This window comes from Phaethon aethereus, assembly GCF_964289735.1.
Source record: "Phaethon aethereus genome assembly, chromosome: 5".
NCBI lineage: Eukaryota > Metazoa > Chordata > Aves > Phaethontiformes > Phaethontidae > Phaethon > Phaethon aethereus.
The window spans coordinates 21,140,707-21,166,082 of record NC_138579.1 but is presented as its reverse complement, the minus strand read 5'-3'; the positions used below and the strand labels follow the sequence as shown (position 1 = coordinate 21,166,082).

At 40.7% G+C, this 25,376-nt stretch overlaps 1 protein-coding gene across 1 annotated transcript in view; it reads right to left on the bottom strand.

Annotated features, from left to right (window-relative positions):
- KCNK10 (potassium two pore domain channel subfamily K member 10) overlaps nucleotides 1-25,376 on the bottom strand; it is a gene marked incomplete at both ends in the record, with an annotated part of 65,084 nt that overhangs the window by 17,068 nt on the left and 22,640 nt on the right. Inside the window, 3 exons of the mRNA XM_081999945.1 lie at nucleotides 9,194-9,354; nucleotides 12,521-12,638; nucleotides 22,884-23,212. Coding sequence (XP_081856071.1) covers nucleotides 9,194-9,354; nucleotides 12,521-12,638; nucleotides 22,884-23,212 — 608 coding nt within the window. The remainder of the gene's footprint in view (nucleotides 1-9,193; nucleotides 9,355-12,520; nucleotides 12,639-22,883; nucleotides 23,213-25,376) is intronic.

Below are 25,376 nucleotides of genomic sequence, written 5' to 3'. Positions count from 1 at the left end.
TGTATCTTCTGTTGGCACTGGAGCATGAGGACTACTAAAGCAGGTGATGATCAGAAGAAAAATAAAACTTCCTGCTATCTTTCCATCACCATAATTAAAGCACTGATTAGAAACATTAAAAAAAAGTGTGAAGATACTGTGTCCTGCAGTATCTCAAGGAGAAAAGTATTTCAGTCACAGGCATTGTAAACTTACCACTCCTGCCTTTCATCCTCCAGTCACACTTCTGCCACTGGAAGACATACTACAGTGAAGTGTCCAGATGGCCCTGGGTCTGGACTGCTTTACGTGCAAGGAAAGCAATTAGAACAACTCTTGTTAAGAAGGGCATTGAAGGAATACATTTGTAGAGCACAGACAGGCTAACTTTTTCAGATTAGCTCTTTGAAAGAGCTATGTTACTGATGAACTAGGGGAGAATGCACCCAGAGTTTTCCAACCTGGAGCATGCATCTTGACAATGAAGCCCTGGGTTTCAGAGGTGCTCATGCATTTTGACTTAAACAGTTGTCAGCCACCGAACATTCCACCCATCAAATCCATCTCTCGCCAATTTAGAGATAAGCATGTTGTGGGGAATGGTGTCAAAGGCCTTATATTGTCTCACAGAATCACAGGAATCAAATGAAAAATGTTTCAAGTCAGCATACTCTATGCTCTGCATAATGCTTCACTCCAAGCCTACATCACCTTTGGTCTTTCCATAATAAGATGATCTTGTGCATGAGGAAAGGATTTGCTTTTCTTCCTCGAAGTTTTCCTACAGGTAACTTAGCAAGTTCTATGAAACATTACTTTTGCTGGTGAAAGGGAATTCTGGGAATTACGAGGGAAAATTTTCTCTGTCACAGAATTATAGAATCATTTAGGTTGGAAAGACCTTTTAGATCATTAAGTCCAACCATTAACCTAGAACTTGCCAAGTCCTCAACTAAACCATGTCCCTAACTGCAACATCTACAAGTCTTTTAAATATCTCCAGGGATGGCGACTCCACTACTTCCTTGGGCAGCCTGTTCCAATGCTTGACAGCACTTTCAGTGAAGAAATTTTTCCTAATATCCAATTGAAACCTCCCTGGCGCAACTTGAGGTCATTTCTTCTTGTCCTGTCGCTTGTTACTCGGAAGAACAGACCAACACCCACCTCACTACAACCTCCTTTCAAGGTAATTGCAGTGAGAAATAAGGTCTCCCTTCAGCCTCCTTTTCTCCAGGCTAAACAACCGCCGTTCCCTCATAAGACTTGTGCTCTAGGCTCTTCACCAGCTTTGTTGCCCTTCTCTGGACACGCTCCAGCAACTCAATGTTCTTGTAATGAGGGACCCAAAACTGAACACAGTATTTGAGGTGCAGCCTCACCAGTGACGAGTACAGCGGCATGATCACTTCTCTAGTCCTGCTGGCCACACTATTTCCGATACAAACCAGGATGCTATTGGCCTTCTTGGCCACTTGGACACACTGCTGGCTCATGATCAGCCAGCTGTCAACCAACACCCCCAGGTCCTTTTCTGCCAGGCAGCTTTCCAGCCACTCTTCCCCAAGCTTATAGTGTTGCATGGGGTCGTTGTGACCTGAAGTGCAGGACACAGCACTTGGCTCTCTTACAGTTGGCTTTGGCCCATCAATCCAGCCTGTCCAGATCCTCTGTAGAGCCTTTCTACCCTCAAACAGATCAACCAACACTCCCACCCAACTTGGCGTGGTCTGCAAACTTACTGAGGATGGACTCGATCCCCTCGTCCAGATCGTTGATAAAGATATTAAACAGAACTGTCCCCAGTACTGAGTGCTGGGGAACACCACTTTTGACTGTCCACAAACTGGATTTAACTTCATTCACAACAATTCTTTGGGCTTGGCCATCCAGCCAGTTTTTTACCCAGTGAAGAGTACACCCATCCAAGCCATGAGTAGCCAGTTTCTCCAGGAGAGCTCTGTGGGAAATGGTGTCAAAGCCTTTGCTGAAGTCTAGGTAGACAATATCCACAGCCTTTCCCTCATCCACTAAGCAGGTCACCTTGTCAGAGAAGGAGATCAGGTTAGTCAAGCAGGACCTGCCTTTCATAAACCCACGCTGACAGGGCCTGATCACCTGCTTGTCCTGTGCGTGCCACTTGATGGCACTCAGGATGATCTGCTCCATAACCTTCCCTGGCACCAAGGTCAGACTGACAGGCCGTAGTTGCCCAGATCTTCCTTCCGGCCCTTCTTGTAGAGGGGCATCACATTTGCTACCTTCCAGTCAACTGGGACCTCCCCGGTTAGCCAGGGCTGCTGAGAGATGATTGAAAGTGCCTCAGTGAGCACTTCTGACAGCTTCCTCAGTACCCCTGGGTGGATCCCATCTGGCCCCATAGACTTGTGTGTGTCTAAGTGGTGTAGCAGGTCACTAACCATTTCCCCTTGGATTATGGGGGCTTCATTCTGCTTCCCATCCCTGTCTTCCAGCTCAGGAGGCTGGGTACCCAGAGGATAACTGGTCTGACTATTAAAGACTGAGGCAAAGGCGGCACTAAGTATCTCAGCCTTTTCCTCACCCTTTGTCACTACATTTCCACCCGTATCCACTAAAGGATGGAGATTCTCTTTAGCCCTCCTTTTGTTGCTAATGTATTTATGTTTTATTTTATTAGCTATTTTGTCTTGGTGGAAATGGCCCAGAAATTTGCTAGGCTAAGCTCTGAACACTGAAATTTCAGCTCATAAATTTTGTATCGTTTTGGAATAATACTGTGTACGTGCATCAGTGTGTTGAATTTCACACTCCATCCTGACAGCTCTGTCCAGAGACAGGATGCCAGCAGATGGCAGATTGATCATTACACTGGACTGTTCCCCTGTGGAAGTTCTTGAGTGAATTTAAAAAAAAAAAAGTAGCTTATTTCCTCATAGAAAATCAAAATGAGTAACACTTTATTAAAAAAGAAAAGATAGGGTGTTAATATCCTCAGTGCATTTTTAGCAGCTCATATAATAACACGCTGATGCTGGCTAGTAATGAAATGCAATAAAACAAAATAAAAGAGATTGTGTTGATTTTTGGTATATTTTGATTAAATACCAGGGAGCGGAGAGGAAATTTTTCCATCAGTCTTCCATAACTCAGTCTGCTCAGAAATGCAGGTACCAGGTCATATATTCAGAAATAGGATCTTACTAGCTAAAGTATCACTTAGGTTATAATACATTTATCTATTAACAACGTCCCAAATTTTTAATTCAGTAACAGGAGTGCAAATCCAGAATGATTTCACTAAGCAGGAACTGGATTTGAATTTATGGCTTTGGGAACAATCTCATCTGAAAGTTTGATTCAGCTGCCAAAAATTGGAAGAATTGATGCTGATATGGGGCTGGAAGAGAAAGTGCAGGGTGGGGCTGCCTGGCAGGAAGCAGATGGGGTCCCTGGGCTATGGCATTAACCTAGGGAAGAGGAGGTGAAGGTAGTACTTCAAGGAACAACTTATTTGAACAGCAGAGTTCGGTGAGAACTCACCAGTCCTGCACTGGTGTCAGGTATAATGCTATGGGTTTGATGTGAGCCAAGGGAAAGAAGAGAAGGAAAGTGAGCAAGGGAAGAGATAGTAGAGCAAATGAACAGACAGAAGGGAGACAAAGAAAAAAGACTGTATTTTTAAGTGTTCCTCCTCTGCACAGTTACTCTGTTGTACAAAGTTTCTTTCTCAGGATCTGTTTTCCATTCATTTTCAGATAAGGAATTTGCAAAGACAATTCCTGTCACTTGTACAGTAACAAAAGAGATCAGAGAAGCCAAAAATCTCTAAAAGGAAGTTGTATCTCTAAAAGAAAGAGTAGTAGGTTAGATCTGATGTATTCAGAAAGACAACAAGGTTTAGGAAAGGTAGAGCTTTGGCAGTTGCTAAAAGAAAGCTTTTCACGAGCTCAGTGGGACTTCCCTTACTCCTGCCCCAGCCCCATCTTCCAACTAAGAATTACTTTTCCTAGGACTGTTTCAAGGTTAAAGTAATGCCTAATGCTGTCTTTCAGGAAAAGAAAAAACAGGTGTATATAATTTTCATAACACTTACATGTCTCTTAAATCTAGAGCAAACCATTTCTCAAGAGATCAATGGACAAACAGGTCTAAGCTGAAAACCTGGAAGACAGCTAGCAGATGTGTCTGTTCTGACAAGTCCCTGGCTCAGTGAAACTATGAGCTGTTTACAGGGGCATTGAGTTTCAGCACAAAGTAATGTATTTTCTTGAGATGTGAGCTTCAGGGGAGCAGCCTTGCCACCATCCATGTCTCTGGCTGCTCGTTCACATCCCTCTATTGCATTTCCCACCCTACCAGCTGTGTTGCCAGACCTGTCCTCAGCATCATGCTGTAAGCCAGAGGAGTGAAAGCAGTAACCAAGTCCAGGAACTGCACAAAGTGGCTTCACCTCAGAAGTCAGAAGATCCTGGAGTGCTCTCAGAAGCATGTTGTGCCCGGGCTGAATGCCTGCATCTGTACTGAACTGCAAGATGAGAGATCTGTCAGGTTATGCTCATCCCATCTACTTCCAGTGGGAATCTAAACACTCGTTACAAGGTTTGAATAAAGACTATCTGAATTTAGCCTATATTTGACTCATGATAATGACAGCTGCTGTGTTCTGTAACTGTGCACTCTGCCTATGGAGTGCTTTCCTTTCTATCTTTAGATGCTTGAAGCCTCTGTGTGCACAGAGCAAGCCAAAGGAATGGGGTTTGTTCTCGTGTTTATTATAGAAAGTCTCGGGTCGTTCATAAGATCCCTCACATATGTAAGATAATGATACTACTTTTATGTTTTTATGCCACCTTGGAATTAATATTTCATTTCTGTAGTGTCTGGAAAGCTTTGCCATGTGAAAATTATTTACAAGAATTATCAACAGCTTAATTAGAATTTGAGTGTTTACATGGTTCTCTGATTCATGACTGAACCCAGATATTGAATGCTTATGATCAGTGCATACAGTGAATCTGGTGACCCTGTACCTATCCATTTTCTGGGGGATCACACTTATATGCATGTGAGAACAGACTAGTAGCCAGATTATTGAAGATGGGGCATATAGGATTAATCAGTAGCCGAGTAGGTAAGGCTTGTGTGGGGGATGCTTTGGTTTACATCTCTGATCTGGTTGATGTTTATTTACTTGTACTAAACACAAAGACTCCAGTAGGACAGATGGCATAGACTAGCAAATGCGTGGTCTTTGGGATACCTCCTCATATCCCAGGCTGCATCACTCTGCCAGTGCGTCCGAGTTCTAAAATGGTACATGAAAACTTCCTGTTTTTACAAAGCATTATTTTGCAATGAAATACTTCCAGCCCTACCTAGCCACAAATGAATAGTTGTTTTCCTGGTTATCTACACATCAAAGCAGTAGCAACATTTTTGGATTACAAGATGAGCAGTGGCCTGTTTTCAGCTCCTCTGCCGAAATATTCTGTCAATAGTGTGGGGGTAGTGTGTATTTGATAAGAGCAGATCTCTTTCCCCCTTTATGGAGTTTGAATTGTTCTTAAAATTCCTACAGAGCGCGTGGGCTGATCACTGCAATAGCCAAATGTGGCATTCTTAGGTTGTAATTTGTGCTGCTAATTAATGTACGTTTGGTGGGGCTCCGCACAGGTCACATCAGCCTCAGCACAAGTGCAGTAGCACAAGTCCTCTGGGAGGAGTCCTCCTTTCATCTTTCCAGCTATGCTGAGGGGTACCAGGGGCAAGCTCTCCCTTGCATGGCAGGGGCTCCATGCTCACAGACACACTGTTGGATGGAGCAAGAGACGTGCGTTGAGTGAAAAGGCTGCTGTGCTGACAGAGAAACTTTCTTCTCCTTCCCACCTTCCAGTGTATGCATACTGCCTCTTACCTAGCTTCAAAAATGATCCTTAACCACAACGTGAGATCAAGTTGCCTTCAAATCCCATCCACCCGTACAGATGATGACAAAGTTGCAAGGATTTCAGGAACTCTTGGCTGCTCTGACACCAGCCACGCAACATCCCTAAGGGTGAACTGAATAAACAGAGGCAACTGGAGACAGACAGAAGCACAGTGTTGAGGCATATGCACAAGGAAACTTGATATATTATAATGATGTCCAGGACACATGCAAAGTTTCTTCCCATTCCCTTCCTCAAGGATACAAGCTGGACTATCCCAAATTGCCCTTAAGGGCCCACTAGAAGGCAGATAATACAGGTAGCTAGTGAATACCATCACTCAGCTACAAGCCCTGTGGGGGCAGACCTAGCACTCATTTTCATTACTGTTAATTGCTTTTCAAAATGGGATGATTAGAACTGCATGTGATATTCATGGTGCAAGTGCATCATGGATTTGTCCAGCGGTAAAATGGTCTTTTGTTCTTAAACTCATTCCCTTTTTCACTGCCACTAAGTTTCACAGTGTTATTTTCAGACAACTATCCATAGTAATCCCAGGTCGCTTTTGGAGTAGTGAAATTTTATGCTATCCATGTATGAATATATTAGGCTTTCTTTCCTCAAAGTTAAGAAATGTGCATTATGTTGTATCACCAACACTGGATTCCATTTATCATCTTATCACCCTTTTGCAGTTTCCATTTTTGCTATTCTGAAACATCTAGAGACATAATTTACAGACACAGTCACCTGCATATTCATCTCCTTGTGTGAACCATCCCAGGCTATCTCTGTTAAAACAGTAAGATCCCAGCAAGAACTCCTTTAAAATCACACCAATAATGCTACCATTCATTCCTAATCTCCATTTACCCTTTAAACACGTACTGACATGTAAGACCTTCTCTCTTACCTCATTGCAGCTTCATTTCCTTATAGCTTTTGCTGAGAAAACTTGACAAAAGCTTTCTGGAAATTCAGTTTGTTATATCACTAGGTCATTGATACACACTTAGTGATCCCTCAGCTAGCTCCAAAAGATTTGTGAGGCACACCACCCAACATTTTTTTACACTTCTCAGTGTATTTTTAGCCTATGTTTGTTCCTTTTAGTTTCCTCCTAAATATTCTCCTAATTTTTATGTCTTCCCTTTAAAGGTGGTAGCAGGTTGTTTTATGCCCACAAACATGCTGAATTTGAGTTCATTATGGAGACGGTTACAAAGTAAGAAACGAGTCAGACATTGAATTAAATTTTGTTCTCTGCTCAGGATTAAATCAAGAACTGTGACTCCACTTGTGGATTCATCTGATTAGGTCCAAACATTTATGGAGTCTAACAATGTAAATACAATGTGATAATAAATTACATAATTACTAAAATAATAATGACTATTATATTCTGCATTAGCTAACAATATAAAGTATATCATGTATAATATGTTAATGATCATATATAATATGTCAAATTGTATGTAAATAATCATATAAAGTGAAAACACTGATATTAAGACTAGTTACTAAGATGTATGTAAATTGTAAACTACATCAGGAATATATCAGATAGCTGAACCTCATTACTAGGAATATTGAAGGAAATTATGTATAACCCCATCCACCAAATCACAAAAGAACAGATATAATGGATTTACGGGAATCAAAATAACAGGAATAAATATACATCTTGGCTAAACAAGGGGACCACAGATCTCTAAATTACTTTGGAAGCTGGCAAAATACCAAGGAGGAAAAGAAGTAGTTTACATGGTTATAAACAACAAGGAGCTGCATTAACTCAAGAAAAGGAAAGAGTACTTTGAATACTAAAAGAACTCACATTATGTGCCAAAAGAAAGGACTACATTCTATATGAAACATTAGTATCAGCATTCATCAGTGAATCTTAAAATACTTCAAGTAGAGCATGTATTATTTTATTCATAAACTATCATGCTGACAGTTTAAAGGTCTTGTCCACATCACCCAGAAAGCCAATACTACAGCTGACAATTATTCCAAGATTTTCTGACTCTCAATTCATAGCATGACTTTGAGACTGTAGTTTTTCTTGGGCAGAAGCAGGTTGGAAGGTTCAGAGATTCCTGAGAAGCAGGTAAAATAAGAGGCTAGGTAAAAAAGAAATTAAGGATCTTGGCTACTTCTGTTTTTGCAGGCCCAACCTGAGCCACCTTTCAATAACCTTATTTTCATTTCATGAAAATGTAGGCCATTTTCAAGTAATCTCCAGTCAGGCATGATTGCCCACCCATAATCACTAGTCACTTTTTTCCACATTTAGCCTGAGAGATACTCCTTTTGGCCAGTCTGGGACACTTCACAGTAATTTAATCAGAAGGGAAATTGTTCATACTCCAGTCTAATACCCAATTACTTCCTTTCAAAAACAGTTATAAGTAATTTGCTCTCATCTGTGGGAATGTTTTAGAAACAGATGCCTGTTAAATTAACCAGCTTGGACAGCTTCTCATCCACTCCATCCCTGGAAAGACTTACCTCAGGTCACTTCTAGAAGTTCTGTTTCAAAGAAAGAATCCCTGAAGTGAACCATTGGCAAATTAGCAAAACAGCATTTGCCAGGTCTGCAGCACTGCTTGTGAAAGAATTGCTTACAGTGATACAGACTCAAAAATAGAGGCTACTGGCAACATGAAGGAAAATTACATATGAGAAGGTCTATATGGAAAACTAGTGTAGGATGTATCCATGGTAGGCAGGGCAGGAAAATACCATGAAGTCAATTCCAGTCAGTGGCATTATGCCAGTTTTTGCAGCTGCAGATCTACTCAAACACATCTGTCCTCTTGCAGTGAAAGCATATCACTCAGCCATCTCTCTTCCCAAGTTCACATTCACTCCAGTCACCCTGCTTTCCAAGTCTTTTAAGCTTTATTAGTAATACAGTCAGGACCTACTCTGCACCCTTGTTCCTCCAGAAGTTACACTACATTCTCCTTGTTTTCAGTGAATGGACATACACATCCAAAGTAACCTGGGGTGTTTTGAAGGCTGTTTTACAACCAGTCCTGGTAAGGAACCTAGCTTAGGAGATACATTCCCAAGAGATGGCCTCAAGAAGGAAATTCAGAGCCTAATTTACAACCCCTGCATCACCATCTAGAGAAGTCTGTTTCCCTCCGTTGACTATAGAGGCCCCTGAGGAGGTTAAGCATCATCTCAACTAGATATGTAAATATTACATGGTGCTCAACATATGAAAAGGACTCCAGGTAATAGCAACAGAATTAAAACCAACACAAGCAAAAAACTGACAGTGAACTTACTCTGAAAACTTTTTCCACCCTTGCAATACCCTTCCCAAAGATGGTTCCAAGTTGGTCTCCAATCCCAGCCAGCAAGAAGCCAAACAGTGGAATCCCAAAGATGGCATACAAGATGCAGAAAACCTTGCCTCCAACAGTGCTTGGGGCAATATTCCCATACCCTGAGGAGAAAAACAACTGTCAGACTCTCAGAAATTATACATGGCTTTTTAGAAAAACTAATGGGTTTAGAAAAACTGCTGGTCCTGCAGGCATACCTTTGCTCCACATGTAATTCCTATTTACAGACATTCTATGGAATGACATCATTTCCCAGGTGAGCTACCCCCTGTGATTTAGTACGTCTTGTATAGCCTCAGTTACCCATCTTTTCTATAGAATCAGGACCTCTCTAAAGTTATTGTTTGATTAATTAACCTAGCTTGACTTATCATGGCACAAAAATCCCTCTGTTCTGGTCTGATGCTAGCATGCTGCTGGTCCTCTTGGACTGTGCCAATGACCTCCTGACAGGAGTGTGATTCACCTGACAAGGCTCATTTTCAGTGGTTAGCTCATAACTTCCTCAGCTCCTCATCACACTGATTAGTTACACTGCGGCCTCCAAACTGTACCCACACTGTGCAAATCTGCTCTTGAACTCTTTATTCAGTTCCCTTTTCTATTTGACAATAAAGACCCTCACGTTGGTATTTCATGAGGTTTTTTAATAGCTTTTAACAAGGAAGTTGTTAAAGCCTTCCCTCTGAAGATCCTACTCCATTTATCTTTAAAAATCATTATTGATGTTGTAATAAAGGTGCATACATGTCTTCCTTCCATCCTGTTAGGGAATCGTGGGGCTGTTGGAAAGATGACAGATTCTGACCAAGACATAATTCTCCAACTGCTTATCCTGAGTGAAAACTCTCATTTTGGCCCAAGCATGTTTGGGCACATTTGTAAGTCCCAGCCTTGTAACTCCAGATAAAATATTGGGAACATCTGATGCTGGCAGAAAGGCAGCTTTCTACCTGTCCTATGCAGTAAACTACACGTAGTCACCACAGTTTGTTCAGGCAACTCTTCCGTTCCCCGCACCACCCATGTGACTTTAACCTTAGGAATCTACGTAGAGCATTATGACACCAGTAGCCACAGTACTTCTGTTAAAACATTAACGTTAAAGAGAAAAAACAAGAATTGTGGCATTAATATTTGCACCTTTTTATATAAGATCAGGTATCCTTACTGAAATGTTATAGAAATTTGTATTCTGACTATACATAATTATTTGAAGATAAAAAATGATCATGCAATCACAAATCACTGATGAAATAAAGTGGAAGCACAGAACATCCAGAGAGATGGAGATCTAAGAGAGTGTCTGCTTCATCTACAGCAATTCCTTCTGGTCCTTGGGAATTAAGCCTGGGGTCCCAGGTCCTAATCCTGTTCCAGTGTTTGTGACACTGGCACTGGATATATGGGATGATGAAAGGACTATGCTGACACACAACACTACCTCACCCCACCCCACAGTCCTTCTCATGTCTGCATTCATGATGCTAGATTTTTCCTAAAAGTCCAAGAAAATCCACAGCCTAGTGGACTGAAGTTGACCACATAGTCTGCTGAGTGTGTGCCTAAAAGGAGCCCTAGTAGGGATCAGGTGGATAAAATATAATCATTTTCATGCCCAGAAACAATACGTAGACTTTATGCAGCCTATAAAAATTTCATTCATGGACAATTTAAAGCAAATACGGGCAAAAATCCAGGATCTTTTCAATAAGTTAAACTAGCAGATGTCAATGAATATGCCTACATAAACTATGCCTACATAGTGGCATTTATTTTAATGAGTAATTTAAAAGCTTGTCACTTGGGTCTACTGAGTAAACAAATATTAAGGGAAAGTTTTCTGACATTTGATTCAGAAATGTTTTCTTTCTTGCCATCCGCTGGGTTTATGCTACCGTTAAAAATACGTGGTAATGTAGCTGAGTATACAGAGGAACACAGGGAGGAGAACGCTCTTTCGCCCTCTCTCTGACAACAAAGAAAAGGCAGAGCCAAAGGCACAGACTCCACTGTTTGAGATGATCACAACAGTAAGTCTTGTAACTGCCACAGGATTTTTTTTGTTGTATTACCTGCATCGAGAACTTGCAGAATTCAGTCAGATTCTCAGACTTTAATGAAGGGTTATGTGATTGTCAGATTATTTGTCTATACAGTCACCAGTGTGTGTGCATCACAGTTGTAATACGGAGAATCACTTTATCCAATATTTAAATCAGAAGAATACTCAAAGGCAATGCAAATAAAAAGCAACAATTTGCCAGTGATTTCCAAATAATCAGATCTCTTGACCTCTAACTATGACACCACTGAAATCAAGCTTAAGATTATAAAACCACTGTATAATTATCAGCAGGTTAACTTTATCATTAATGTTATCAGCTTATAATTTTTTTCCTTCAGACAGGTCTTCTGAAATCCCAGCTGCTTGAACAATCTTCCAAGAAAGGAACTGGCTCACAGAGAAGAGGATAAAAACCTTAGCATATCTAAGGCCAGCATTCAGAGATCAAGAGACTAAATACATTGGACACATGTATAGGGGGGACAGATGATAAGGGCCTGAATAACGAACTTACTAAAATTAGTGTTTCAATAAAAGTAAATGGAGCAGTTCAGGATATCCTTCAGCTAGTACAGAGAAATGTGTCAATATTTCAAGGCCACGAATTCTAGAATGGAAAAAAAAATTTTCTTTTTTTACATGATGTACAATTCATGGAATTCCTCCCAATTATTAGTATGAAAGCAAGGAAGGATTTTAAAAAAGATGTGATACTTATGTGAGTACATTTCCAGTTCCAAGGAGTAGTGTATGAGAAGAATTACTTATACCAAACTTCAGAGCATAAGCCAAAATTAATTGATGTAGCTCGGAAGAAAGTTACCCTTATGGGTAAATTAATCTATAATATTAAAATGCAAATTCCCAACAACCATAGAATAGTTATTTCCTTGGGTACTGGTTCTTGATCTTTTTAGTGAAAATTAAGACCACCTGCATGTACATCAAGAACAGGGTTATAAAGCCTTAGCTACATCAGTGCTACTTGTTTTCCGTTCACCATTGCTATTCTACCCTAATTGTGTAAACACCTTCTGATGTTTACCCAGTGGCTCAATGCCCTTGACGCAGACCAGAGGCATGCCTTCTGAGAATTGAGAGAAATACTGTTCAGCCACTTTATTTCTTTGTGATCTACCTTCCTCAAATTTATTGTCTCAGTGTGACTATGTATTTTAAAAGATAAACAATAAACATACCTATTGTTGTGATGACTGTTCCAGCAAAGAAAAAGGCACTTCCAAGGTCCCAATGACTGCTGTTGTTAGAGGAATTTCCTATGGGGCTGACTCCTGCATTATCAGCATCAATAGCATGCTGCAAAGAAAGAGACAACAAATCAGCCTTATGCATGGCTTACCATATCCTATGCAAGTCAGTATAGGCTCCAAAGGGAAATTTGTAGAATACCTGCTCAAAGTATAGTCGCATCCTCTGTACACAAGAGCTGAATATATGACTGCATTACATAGCGATTAAGGTGAAAGAAAGGTACAATGCATAGACAAATGACAAAAGATACAAAGCAATTTAGAAGTAGAGGACCGACACCCCAAAGAGATCCACAAATACCATTCTTGTAGCAATTACCAAAGGAAAAATTCCGCAATGGGAACAGCTGATGTTAGAAGCAACAAGAAAGGTGGTAAATACAAATTATGTTTGTGAAGTCAACTGAAGCTAGTCAGCCGAGGATTTTAATTCCCAGACAATTAATAATTGATTAAGTTATTTATATTTTATGCTAACTAAAGAAAAAATAGATTACATATATGCCATTTGAACTAAACAGGTAGGAGAGCTATGGAAACATGATGAAACAACTTTGTCATCAGCTAGGACTTCCCAGTTGCCACACTGGACACGATCGCATGTCCACAAATGTAGCATAGTACAGAGGCTCACAGCTGATGCTTGAATGAACTAAATCCAGAACAGAAGCTGAGGTAGCTATACCTCTTCCAGGTCACTGTCCTATGTCTCACACAGCACTGAATCAAACCAGGCGGGCATATCAGCCTGCTGAATGTTTTCTTGGGAATTTCTAAAAATGCACCATATTGTATCATGGGGACAGACATATTTGTCTTTCATTGCAGCTTCACAATCCAAAGGAAGATAGAGCTAAATACATCAGCCTTCAAAACACAAAAATAAGTCTCTCATAGACATCTGACATTCAGCTGAATTGCTCTAAGTTCACTTTTGAGACGCCCTTTGTTACATATTCTCTAGTTGCTTGTAGGTCTCATGCAACCTATTGCCCATCATAGAGAAATTCAGACCTCACTCTGGAACAGCAGCTGAAATTACTGCCTTTCAAAGTAAACCTCTCCTTCTCAAATGTTCCCAACTGAGATTAATTTCCATAAAACCAATGCAAAGGAACCAAGCTTCTCTCTTTCTGCCTCCTACCATTTCCAGCTCTTTGCCTTTCTCCCATTCTGTTCCAAACTCACTTCATGTTGCTTTTATCATGCTACTCATGCTACTGCCAGACCTTCCCCTTCTCTCTCACTCTAATATTTGCTCCTCCTCCTAAATATTGCCACCAGCCTTTAGCCTTGGTTATTTCAGTGAACTTATTGCTGGTCTCAAGAGGAGAGGCAAAGTGCTGTCTGCTACATCTTCTCTTTCTTTGACTTTGTTCAACACAGAATTCTCACCTATCAATACAAGTTTGTTTTGACTTGTCTTATTCTGTTTCTTTAACCACTTCTTTTTTCCCTCTGACTTATGATCTATGAACTGTGACTGTCATTTTTTATTTCACCTTTTTCTATACAGTCCATGTTAGCAAGGTTAACCATTCTATTTTACTGTTGCCCCACTTCTCATCAGTTCATGTCTATGATTTCTCTCCTGATCTTCATACATTCATAGTCTCTTGTGCTTTTAGCACTGACTTTTAAATACATCCATTTAACACCTATTCTATAGCTAGCTTTCATGATACACTTTTCTCCTCATTCACCTGTTCCCTCTGATGGCTCATTTATCACATATTTTCTTTTCTTCCTCTTCCATTTGGCACTTTTCCTCACTCATTTTTTGCCTGTATTTCCAACTGACGTCATCGTCACAAGTGTTCCTCTACCACATTTTTTTCCTTGGGCTAGTTTCAGCTAATCTGCTCCCCGGTTTTTAGTTATTCATCACATTGCCCCACAAAAAGGGAAAGGAGTGGGAGAAGAGGTGCGTGGGCAAGAACAGAGGCCAGGTATATCTAAAGAGATCAGTATAGGATAGCCTTTTTTAACAGTGGAGCTGCTACCTGCCAGGCTAAGCTGATTGTGAAATCACAGCATGACCAGTTGCATTTCATGTGAGCAGAAAGCCAGGGTTCCTCAGCACCTATCCATACCTCAAGAAACAGGGATATAGAGAAAGGAAGTGTTCAGGACCAAACCCTTTGAAAGGGCTTCTGTACCAGTTGCTGGCATACTGCAGGTGGTGTGAAAGCAGAGATCATTTGTTTGTTTACCAAGAAGAGCATAAATCAGCATAACAGACAGCTCGCCTGCTTAAATAGGCCATGACACACTGTCAGCTACCCCGGCATGTTACTTCTGCCAAGGAATACTGCGTGCCTTCCCCTTGAGTGTATGAATGTCAGCGAGCTAATTACAATACTTTAATCACATTTCAGTTTATGCAGTTTAGCAAGTCTATTAGGGCCCAGCACTAACCCCTGAAGTGAAGGAGCGTCCCATTGCCTTAGGTAGCTTTAAGCTTCTCAGGCTCCCTTCTGATCCAGAACAAATTCATTTTTTCTTTAAAGCTTGACTGACATCATTCATTTATAAATATCCAACTATCCCAGTGCTATCTGTTAATACACAGCATTTTGTACACTGTGATGGAGGACAGAGAGCAGTAAGAGGAGAGCAGCCCTGCAGTTAGCAGCACTTAAATATGCAATTTCAGGTCATGCGGCAAGTAAAGGATGCCTCACTACCACCACCACAAGTCCATCTACACAGAAGTATCCTGCTAGATGAAGACTGACACAAAACTTGAACAAGAACACAATCACTGGCAGGACTCTCCCAGTTCACGCAGACCATGAAATTTTGCAAGTTTCTGATCTGTGAAGCTTCAGATAGGCTTTGCAGCATGACCTGAAGAGATGCATCCTCAGGTTATCTTGGGAGCGGGGAAAGAACCAATCTCCAGAGTGCTAACTGCTCTGTTGACAAACCTTCCACATTTAGGACATTTTAAATTAGTAGTTTCAGGTATTTTTATAGTTGAAGTATCATCAAAAGTAACAGGTCACCAAAGTACCCACAGCTGTTTCACACTTACTCCTTCCCTGATCCTTTCTTCCTTCTCAAGAGGAGTTACATGCACAGTACACAACATTTTTTTTCAATATTTTTTATGAATTCAAACTGCATTCTTCTTTAATGAATAGTTATTAATCTATGGTTATTTATCTGTTTAAATGCCACCCATTCAGGGAAGGCAATAACTTGGACTACCTCAAAGGGCTTTTTTGCCAAGAAATTGTCTTTCTTGCTGTTCAAATAATAGATGTGTCCTAAAGCTGATAGGCAGATAGGAGTGAGGAAATGACAAAACTACTAAAGTAAATCCAAGTACTCAATTTTATTTTTTTTAAATATATATTTCTGATCACAATTTTCAGTATGGTTCCCTATCATTGTATAGATGTGTATTTTGCTCTCGGCTCCCTTGGTATCAGCACACAACAGTCCCTCTGTAACCAAAAAGACATGGTCTGGTGAATCTTCATGGGACTGAAGACAAACCCCCAGCATATGTGGGGATACTGGGATGACTGAATCCTGTATTCCCAAAGAGAGTACATCCAGACACCATGTCAGTCTGGAATAGGCTTTATCAGTTCCATCTGTTGATATTCAAGCAGCAATATTTAAAGGCTATGAGGCATGGGCCCACCCTGGGCTGCCTAGTTGTTAACATATAGGAGTCAAAGTCCAAACAAAGGTATAGAAAACACTAACTTGTCTCACCAGGGGTCAAGAGTTCCCCCCATAAGGTAAGATTGAAATAGTATCTCTTCTCTATGGATAAAATAAATTATATTCTCCTTATACCAAATAGAAACTACTGGGGTTTCACCATCTCAGTCCCTGCCCCAGCAATGCCGTACAAATGTTGGGTGCCAGCTCCTCGCAGCCCTGCCCTGCCCTGCCCAGCAACAAGCTTCGCTGAGCTGGTGCCTGACCCATGGGCTGCTGTCCTGGCCCAGCCTCACTGGCCCATTCCCCAGAGAGAAGCCTGATAGTCTGGGCTGGGGCATGCCCCTGGCTGCCCCTGGCCAGCCATGCTCCCTGGCTGGCAGTGGTGGGGTCCACAGCTGCCAGCTCCATCCCCTGGGTGCAGGTGGGCCTCACTGTGCGCAGATACTCATCTATCTGATCCTCCTTGGTGTGTGAGTGGGTACATGCCAGCCTTCACTAATGTTTTAGGTACCTTGATTAAGACGATTACATCAAGAAAAAGTCTGGAGTTATGCCCATAGGCAACAAGATAGCTGGGAGCTAGTGCAGCTGATGAGGAGACAGGAACCAAACAGACTGTTTCTGGTTTCTCTGGGAAGAAAGGCTTTTATCTGGTTCATTTTTTCATGTTTTTTTAATTTCTCCAGTAAGATCCCAAGCATGGGGAAGACAAATCTTTTCCGAGGACAAGCATAATAACCTTCTTGAATGCTGAGCTACTCAAAGGATGCATCCTATGTGTAACCAAGGATAGGAATTTGATAAGAAAATTCTTGTCATCTTTTTTCTAGTTCCATTAATTCCTCTCCACAGAACATGCTAATCCAATAATGATTATCTCCCTCTACAATTCTTTTCCAAGCAGATTCCTATCAAGCATACAAAAGTTGTTTCAATTGCCTTTCATGCTCTGATGTTTCTCTGTTGTGATTATTAGGATGCTTCTCATTAGCAAGCAGCTTTTAAAGACTAATCCCTTAATAACTTTCCTCTGTGCTCCCTACCTCTCTACTTATTCTCACCACCCCTCATACAGCGATTAAGTGATCCTCATTGTAAATTCCCATTTATTCACTTTTCCACAAGAGCATTTCTGAAGAACCAAGGCCAGCAATTTTTGTTCAGGTATAATCAAAAGTAATAAGCCTTGAAAGCCCATTCCTTAAATATTTCTGACTATCCCATAAAGGCCTTCAGGTGACAATCAGCCAGATAGTAATCTACCTACACTTATAGTGACTTGATTGTTGTGCATGCATTGTGTCTGAGGGCAGACCCACAACATTCAATAAGGGACATGCACAAAGATCTAAGTCCAAAGGGCTTAGCTCCCTGCAAACTTCTTAGCTAAGTTCTGGAAGCAATGTAACTACAGGACAGCTGCAGACTTCTGCAGCATCTTCAGGTCAGTCTGCCTGCTATACAACTGGAGTATCTCTTGACTGAAGTTATGAGCTAGGCTGCTTGCACCAACTTCGATAGGACCCGAGAGATCTGAATTCTTTTTTCACATCCTTTTAGAGGGAATAAGATAAAATAAAGATCAGGGGCAGAAGGGAAGTTGGGACAACTTCCAGAGGCACGGGCAGAAGGTTCAATAATCAGATATCTACCATTGTTTTTCTTCACAGTTTGAATAGCCTTTTCCCGTCTTCTGCAACAGGCAAGTCTTCTCTACAGTTAACTCAAAATACCTTTTTTTTATTCCTGCATCTTCTAGAGGTTTCTTCTAGCACATGAAAGCCAACCAAGTTCTCTTCATTTTACAAGGAAACACCCTGAAAAGACAAGCTGACTAATGACACTAGTGAACCTGTCAAAAGGCTGAAAAATGAAACATCTTTACAGGATGTTCCCTTTCTTGCTTAACTTCAGGGCAAAAGTAGTTCAGAACACTACTTAAAAGTGCCTATCCAAAATGTGAACACTTACTAACATAATTAGCCAGTAAAGCCTGACTAACTTATTTCCAGCTCTGCTTTCTTTTCAGCTTACATTCGGCTAACTCCAATGAGTTGCTGTAGTCATTAAATATGACTTAGTTCCCGAGTGGGTGATTTTTTTTTTATATTATTATCACTGACACTCCTAAATTAAACCCTGAAGGAAAAGGAAGTAGAAAGCAGCCCGTGAATAACCTACATAATGTCTTACACTAGCAAACCACTCTATGTTACGTCACTGTGCAGGGCTCATTATGAAAGCAGGGCTCATTACAAAAGTTTTTACTCATACATGGTGCACAGGATACATAGAAATGGAGTATGAATACCTTTATGAGGCCCATAGGAATTACTTTGCCAAAATACATTGATGGTCCTTGTGCCTGCCTCTCCTAATGATAGATTCCTTTAATCTGATCTTTCTGAGAGGCATAATGTCTCCATGATACACTCTAAGTGTGCATTATTACAAAGACTTCTTTTTTTACTAATAAGCTTATGCTATGTCGTATAAGAACAAAAAAAAAGTTTTGTAATATGTCAGCAGGTGTAACTACCAGTGCTACTTTTCTTTTCAGCTGTATGTCTGGTCACTTCAGCCCTGTGCCTTTGGCTATTTGTTCAAATGGGTACAATACAGCTCAATGTACTTGAAGCACCTAAAGGTTCACTGTCTTTTACCATACTCTAGATTTCACTTCTCTGAAAAACTCAAACATGTTGAGATAGAGCACATGACTTTGTCATTTACCTGGGTTGGGGCAACCCCCGGTATCAATACAGGCTGGGAGATGAAGGGATCGAGAGCAGCCCTGCCAAGAACTTGGGGTACTGCTGGATGAAAAGCTGTACATGAGCTGGCAACGTGTGCTCACAGCCCAGAAGGCCAACCATATCCAAAGCAACGTGGCCAGCAGGTCGAGGGAGGGGATCCTGCCCTTCTACTCCTCTCTGGTGAGATCCCTCCTGCAGTACTGCCTCCAGCTCTGGAGCCCTCAGCACAGGAGAGACATGGACCTGTTGTAGCAGGTCGAGAGGAGGCCACAAAAATGATCAGAGGGGTGGAACACCTCTCCTATGAGGACAGGCTGAGAGAGTTGGGGTTGTTCAGCCTGGAGAAGAAAAGGCTCCGGGGAGACCTTATTGCAGCCTTTTGGTACTTGGAGGGGGCTTCTAAGAAAGATGGAAACAGGCTTTTTAGCAGGCCCTGTAGCGATAGGACGAGGGGTAATGGTTTTAAACTAATAGAGGGCAGATTTAGTCTAGATAGAAGGAAGAAATTTTTCACAATGAGGGTGGTGAACAACTGGCACACGTTGCCCAAATAGGTGGTAGATGCCTCATCCCTGGAAACATTCAAGATCACATTGAAAGTGTTTCTGATCTAGTTGCAGATGTCCCTGCTCATTGCAGGGGGGTTGGACTAGATGACCTTTGAAGGTCCCTTCCAACCCAAACTATTCTATGATTCTATGATTTTCATATTTTGGTATTCACCATTGTGCCAAGTTATAGATCACATAAGGCATTAAATAAGGAATTTGCTTCACTGCAACAAATGTCTTCAGAAGCAGAAATGGGCTTTACAAATGTACAGCTAAGAACGTCCACTTGAGGTGACTTTGGACAACACAGACTGCACTGTGAAATACTTGTTATTGCTAAGAAAAAATTATGAGTCGTTGTGTTAGTATTAGGCAGACCTGAACCAAAACCCAAGTGATAAATACAAATTTAAAATACTTTGACTCTTCCTAGGGATTTGCATTGCTTTCATCAGTATATTACTTCTGAAGTCTATGAATAAACTTCACAGTCTGGACTCAGCAATTCACATTTGTGCTCCAGTACTAATATTTGCAATACGTTATTGGAGATCAAGTTGGAAAGGATGTCTCATCCACACTAAATTTTAACAGCTTCCTCATACAGTGCCGTACATCTTCTTTATAGGTTTTCCAAAGGAGAATGCTTTGAAAGATTGACATTTAGGCAAAGGCAAAAATTTTTCCATCATTAGCCTTGTAAAGACCATGACACTCCCTTCCTCTTCTCCTTAGAAGGTTGTTCCAGTGATACCCCCATAGTAAAAGGTTACAAGCCAGCTATAAGATATCTTTTTTTGTATTTTTTCCATATTCTCCAAAGCACAGAGGTGAATCAACACAGTCATTCTGGAGAGTATGATCTGTGTTCATCTAAAGGCTTTCTAAAGGTAGGCAAATAACATTAATTGTAAATAGCTCCTTCAGCGGTAGCCCTGTGCTGACTGCACACAGCACAGCAGCCAAGACCCATGCAGGTTGCCACATCAGTCTGAAATCACAGTTGTAACAGCAGATGCAGCATTTGGTGCAATGCAGAAATGCATCGTGCCAGCCAGGGAGATGTCACTTTTGAGATCATCGATACGAAAGCATGAAAGCAGAATGTTAACCCCCTGACATTATCTTTAAGCAGCGGTTCATTGTTCTTCTGTGCAAGTCAGTTACAATCAGAATTTTCAGCATACCCAACCACAGCTCTGGAGCCAGTTTCACCTCCAGACATGATGCAGAAGAATCCAAATGAACTTGTTCTTTATTGACAAATCTGTTTCAGTATTTCACATCACTTGGCCTGCAGACATTCAGAAGCTAAGCCGCTAGACCCATTTAATTTACATTTACGAAATTATTTCCAGTTACCCAGTGTAATGCCTGAGGACATACTGAAATCTCAGGAGATGATAAAATTTGTTCAGATTATCTGCCTTCTAATGACACAGCATGCCTGTTTTTTATTTTAGTTTCACCACTTTTGAGGTGAAAGAAGGAAAAATATTGTGTAAAATAAAGAATTAAAACTGGTGCATAGCTTAGGCTAGAGAATAAGGGTTATTTAGGAACCTTTGTGCTGCAGTCAGTATGCAGGCATCTATCATCCTGTTGAGCTGTTTTGCTTGTTGCACCTATTATGTATTCTGCTTTCTGCTAGAAAAGAAAGCATTTTGCATATCTTTTAATAGTGACATTCCCATCATGTTTTTCATATTTTTAAAAAATCCTTTAATCAATCAGAACAATTATACCTGAAGAGTTGAGGGAAATACAGATCTCTGCAACACTGCAATGAGAAATACATCTGAACTAATATCCCTGAGCAGAAGTCACCCTGCCAACCAAATATGTTCACCTGTCTTTTGCAGACAGATGAAGGATGTGATCCAAGCCAGCCCTGATCCAAAAGCTGTATAGTCACATCAGCACAATACCGCTTCCTGCTGAAGCAGGTTTGGCTTCTTAGCTACAGTACCAGGCTGCCCAAAGTTACAGGTACACAGCTTCTGACTCAGAACTGACCTGTCTTCTGTGAACACAGAGCACAAGCAGGGAGAGCCCACATCTATCTGTAAAGAAACAGAAAGAATTTGTTTTCCTTAAGAGAGGCAGAAGAGCATTGCTGTCTACACAGGTGAGCAAGGGAGAAGAATCAATTAAGCAATAGCACGTTGTCTGTGGAAGACCAACTACAAGGACACTGAACAAGTTTAGGCTGAAAAGTAGGAGAATGCTTTTTCCATTACAGCAACGAGACAGTGGAACAGCTTCTTAAAAGAAATACTAAGCTTATAAAATTTGATTCACTTATAGAAAGGGTTTTGTAACACAGTTGGGTGGATGGACACAAGAATCCAGGAGATAGCTTTATGTTCTTTCAAACAGCCTGAAATCACAATGGAGCTTTAGTGCAACACTCCAGGGGGAAACACTTCACGCTCTTGGAAGGCTTAGATACCAATTCAGGTCTGAAATACGAGGCTGAAGTTCAACTTTTGAATATATTCCTTAGATAGCTCACATTTCTTATCTAATCTCTATTTTCTCCAGGCTAATTTATAGGTTTCTACATGGGATCCTAGAAGATATTCTACTGAAGTCTTGTAAGATCCACAATATTTTCCTTGTCTAGAGTTTTAATCAATGAAAGATAACTATCCTTGATAGACCTTTCTTGCATGTTATTCTGTTTTCCACTTATCCCTACATACTTGATATTTATTTTCTTCAGAATTGATTCTAAATCTTTTCATACTAGACCAAAGTTCTGTAGTTCTTAAATGTCAATTATTTTCTATTTCTAATTGTATACTTCCTCATCATTCATTTACCTAAAAATTGCAATAGTAAACCTGTAAATTAATGTACCAATAAGTTCATAATTCCTGGCTGAATATTTACTTCAAAATTGTCACCTCTTATTTTCTGTTTGCTCTCCTGGTTGCTGTGTTTAATCTTGGAGGAAGAATTAAGAACTTAATATAATTTGAAAATTTACAGAGATGATGGGCAAATGTCTTGCAAATCTGCCACCTCTCACAAAAATTTCTTCCAGATATTAAGTTCTGATTTTCTTTGCACACATTTTTCATTATTCTAGTGAATACATTTAGCACCTATTTACAATGTTTTGGAGACATAGTTTCTGTTTCCCAGAGTTGAAAATGACTGGGAAAGAGCCTGCTCTTCACACTGCCTGTTGCATGGGCTCTGTGAACAATTTTGTTCCATATCGACTCAGCTGATCAACGAACCACCAAGCTGTTTATCCTAACTTCCAAGAAGTACTGTCTTCTTTACGTGGCCTACCTGAATCAGTGTCTCCAGCTCTAGCTGAGTTACACAAACATGCTCCCGAAGAAAGTCAGCCTTCTCTAGCGCGATTGTGTTCTTCTGCCTGCTTTCGAAGGGCTGCTCCAGGGCACGGAAGACAAGTCCTCCCGTCACCAGGTAAACTACCACCACAACAAAGATGGCCACCACTGTTTTCCACTTCATGACTGTCTGCAGGCCTTGAGAAGGGGCTTCCATGGTAGCAACAACAGTGGCTCGGGAGGAAACGGAGAGTCGTGGAGCTGGGTAATGCCCGTTAGTTTTGGACTTCGGTTCACAAGCGGGCACTGGTGAGGGAACAGCCACTGAAACACAAAGTAAAAAAACCTTATTCAAAATCAAATCTCTAAGGGTATGACCTTGTTCTTCATATACATCTTTCCTAAATACCATTTTCAAGACTCTTGCAAAAAACATGTTATTCACACAGATGCGATTCTTCTCATCTGGAAGGCTCTGTATCTGTTTTGTCCATCCATACACAAGCCACCTCAAGGGCTTGCTTCACCCATTACCTCTAGAACTGGACAGGCCACTTGCATAGGCAAAAATTTCAGAAGGATGCAGGAAACCATTTATCCAATAAGAACATGAAAATTTTGACTAGTTAGGGCATAAATTACACAAGGTGGTGTTTGGTGAGGGACCTTGGTAGTGATTTGTGCCCTTAAATCATAATACTAATAGTATTAATAGTGCTAGGAAATTGAACTCTTAATGATCAGCGATCGCTACCTGGCCTGGCATCGACAGAAACAGAAAATGCTTTGCAAACCACAATGCTGTTTGGCTCACCAACAAGCAGGCCCGTATTATTTACATGGATTCACAAAATGATCATGTCTGAAAATGTTCTTAAAGCCTAGAAGCTTCACAAATTTTAGCAAAAATTGTTCTTCAGCCAAAGCATACTAGATATCTGAGGTCAAACCAAGCGCAACAATGGACCACCCAGCTTGGGACTGAGACACGTGACCTTAGCAGTCCTTCAGAACTAATAAGCCCTAACTTCCAGCCAGCCTTATTAGCCAGATCACTTTGTCAAGCTACCAAGGTATCTGAATCAAAGCTGGCTTGCCTCCAAACAATTCAGGTGTCTCAGCATCACACTTCCCCACTCTCTGTTGCCAATGTTAGCAATGGCAGGATGAGGCCAGGTTCCTCAGCATCCACTGGCGTAATGGTACCACATGCAGGCTTTAAAGATGCTGGATTCATTTTAAACTAAATCCCTGCTGTAATCTTAGCACAGTGCAGCTGTCACTGGCCTGTAATTTCTTTGAAAACAGATTGATTTATTTCATATCAGACCTAAATCAAATTACAGTTAAAATACAGTCACTTTAGCTGCATTCTCTGGACTTATTCCCAAAGTGTCTTTGCTGTTTTGCTCAGAAATTAAAGCAGAACGGTTTACAACATCTGATCAGAGTGGCACCGTAAACTGATTCTGTACCATTTGAACATACAAGGTGATCACACCTTGAGTTTGAAGTGAGCTACAACTCTTTCCCAACAGAAACCATTTTATGATACTGAATAATTTAAGAACTCATCTGTTTACTACAGTCATGTTTTCCTAGAAGCGATACATCTCTGAAGCACTGCATTGAGGATAGAGCTTCCAGCTTACTTGCTAACCAATAAAATACGTAGATCTATAGTTGCTTTACACTTACAGTTAATATTTCTTTTCATATGTGACTTGGTGGATGCAGATACTAAATAGATTAGAAAGGATACAAGATCAGAGGAAAAGCCTCTGTTGATCCCCTTTGTGTGTATCTCAGTTTTGCAACACCCTGTGGCACAGCTGTTTAGTTTGACCATCATGGTTCCCAGCACTTATCAGCCAAGATGGAGTGCCATCAAACTTAAAAGGATGCTTTCTCTTGCCTCCACATATATTTCATGAAAGTTGTAAGAACTTCAAGTGACAATAGGGAGAAGAGTGACAGTATTAGAAAGAAGTCACATTTTTTGTAAAAGGTATCAATTAGTTCATTCTCTCAATCTCCTGAAAGGAAAGGATTATTCTAATAGATACAGTGAGTTTCAGCAGGAAATATCAGAAAAGTATTCAGAAGAAACATAAAATAGAGAGGATGTGAGAAGCTGTTAGAACCTCCCTTCCTCTATAGGCAAAAATATCTTAAATCTGCGTCACAACGTCTCCTTACTGAACTAAATAAATTTGAGTATTCCCAGAAGTGGCTCAGCTGATGTAAACCAGTGTAACATAACTTCCACGGATACCATGGCATTCAATCAATTTACATTAGTTAGAGCCCATAACTACTGTGTATATTGTGAATCAACACAAAATCTGCAAGTCTGAGGGCTGATTTTGCACACTTGAGATTACTCAACAAAATAGTTTCAGGATCCAAGGCTCACATGGTAAGAAGAGAGCAGAATTCATATGACAGAAACAGCATGCTACAATTCTTTGAAACGGCTATCTACCTT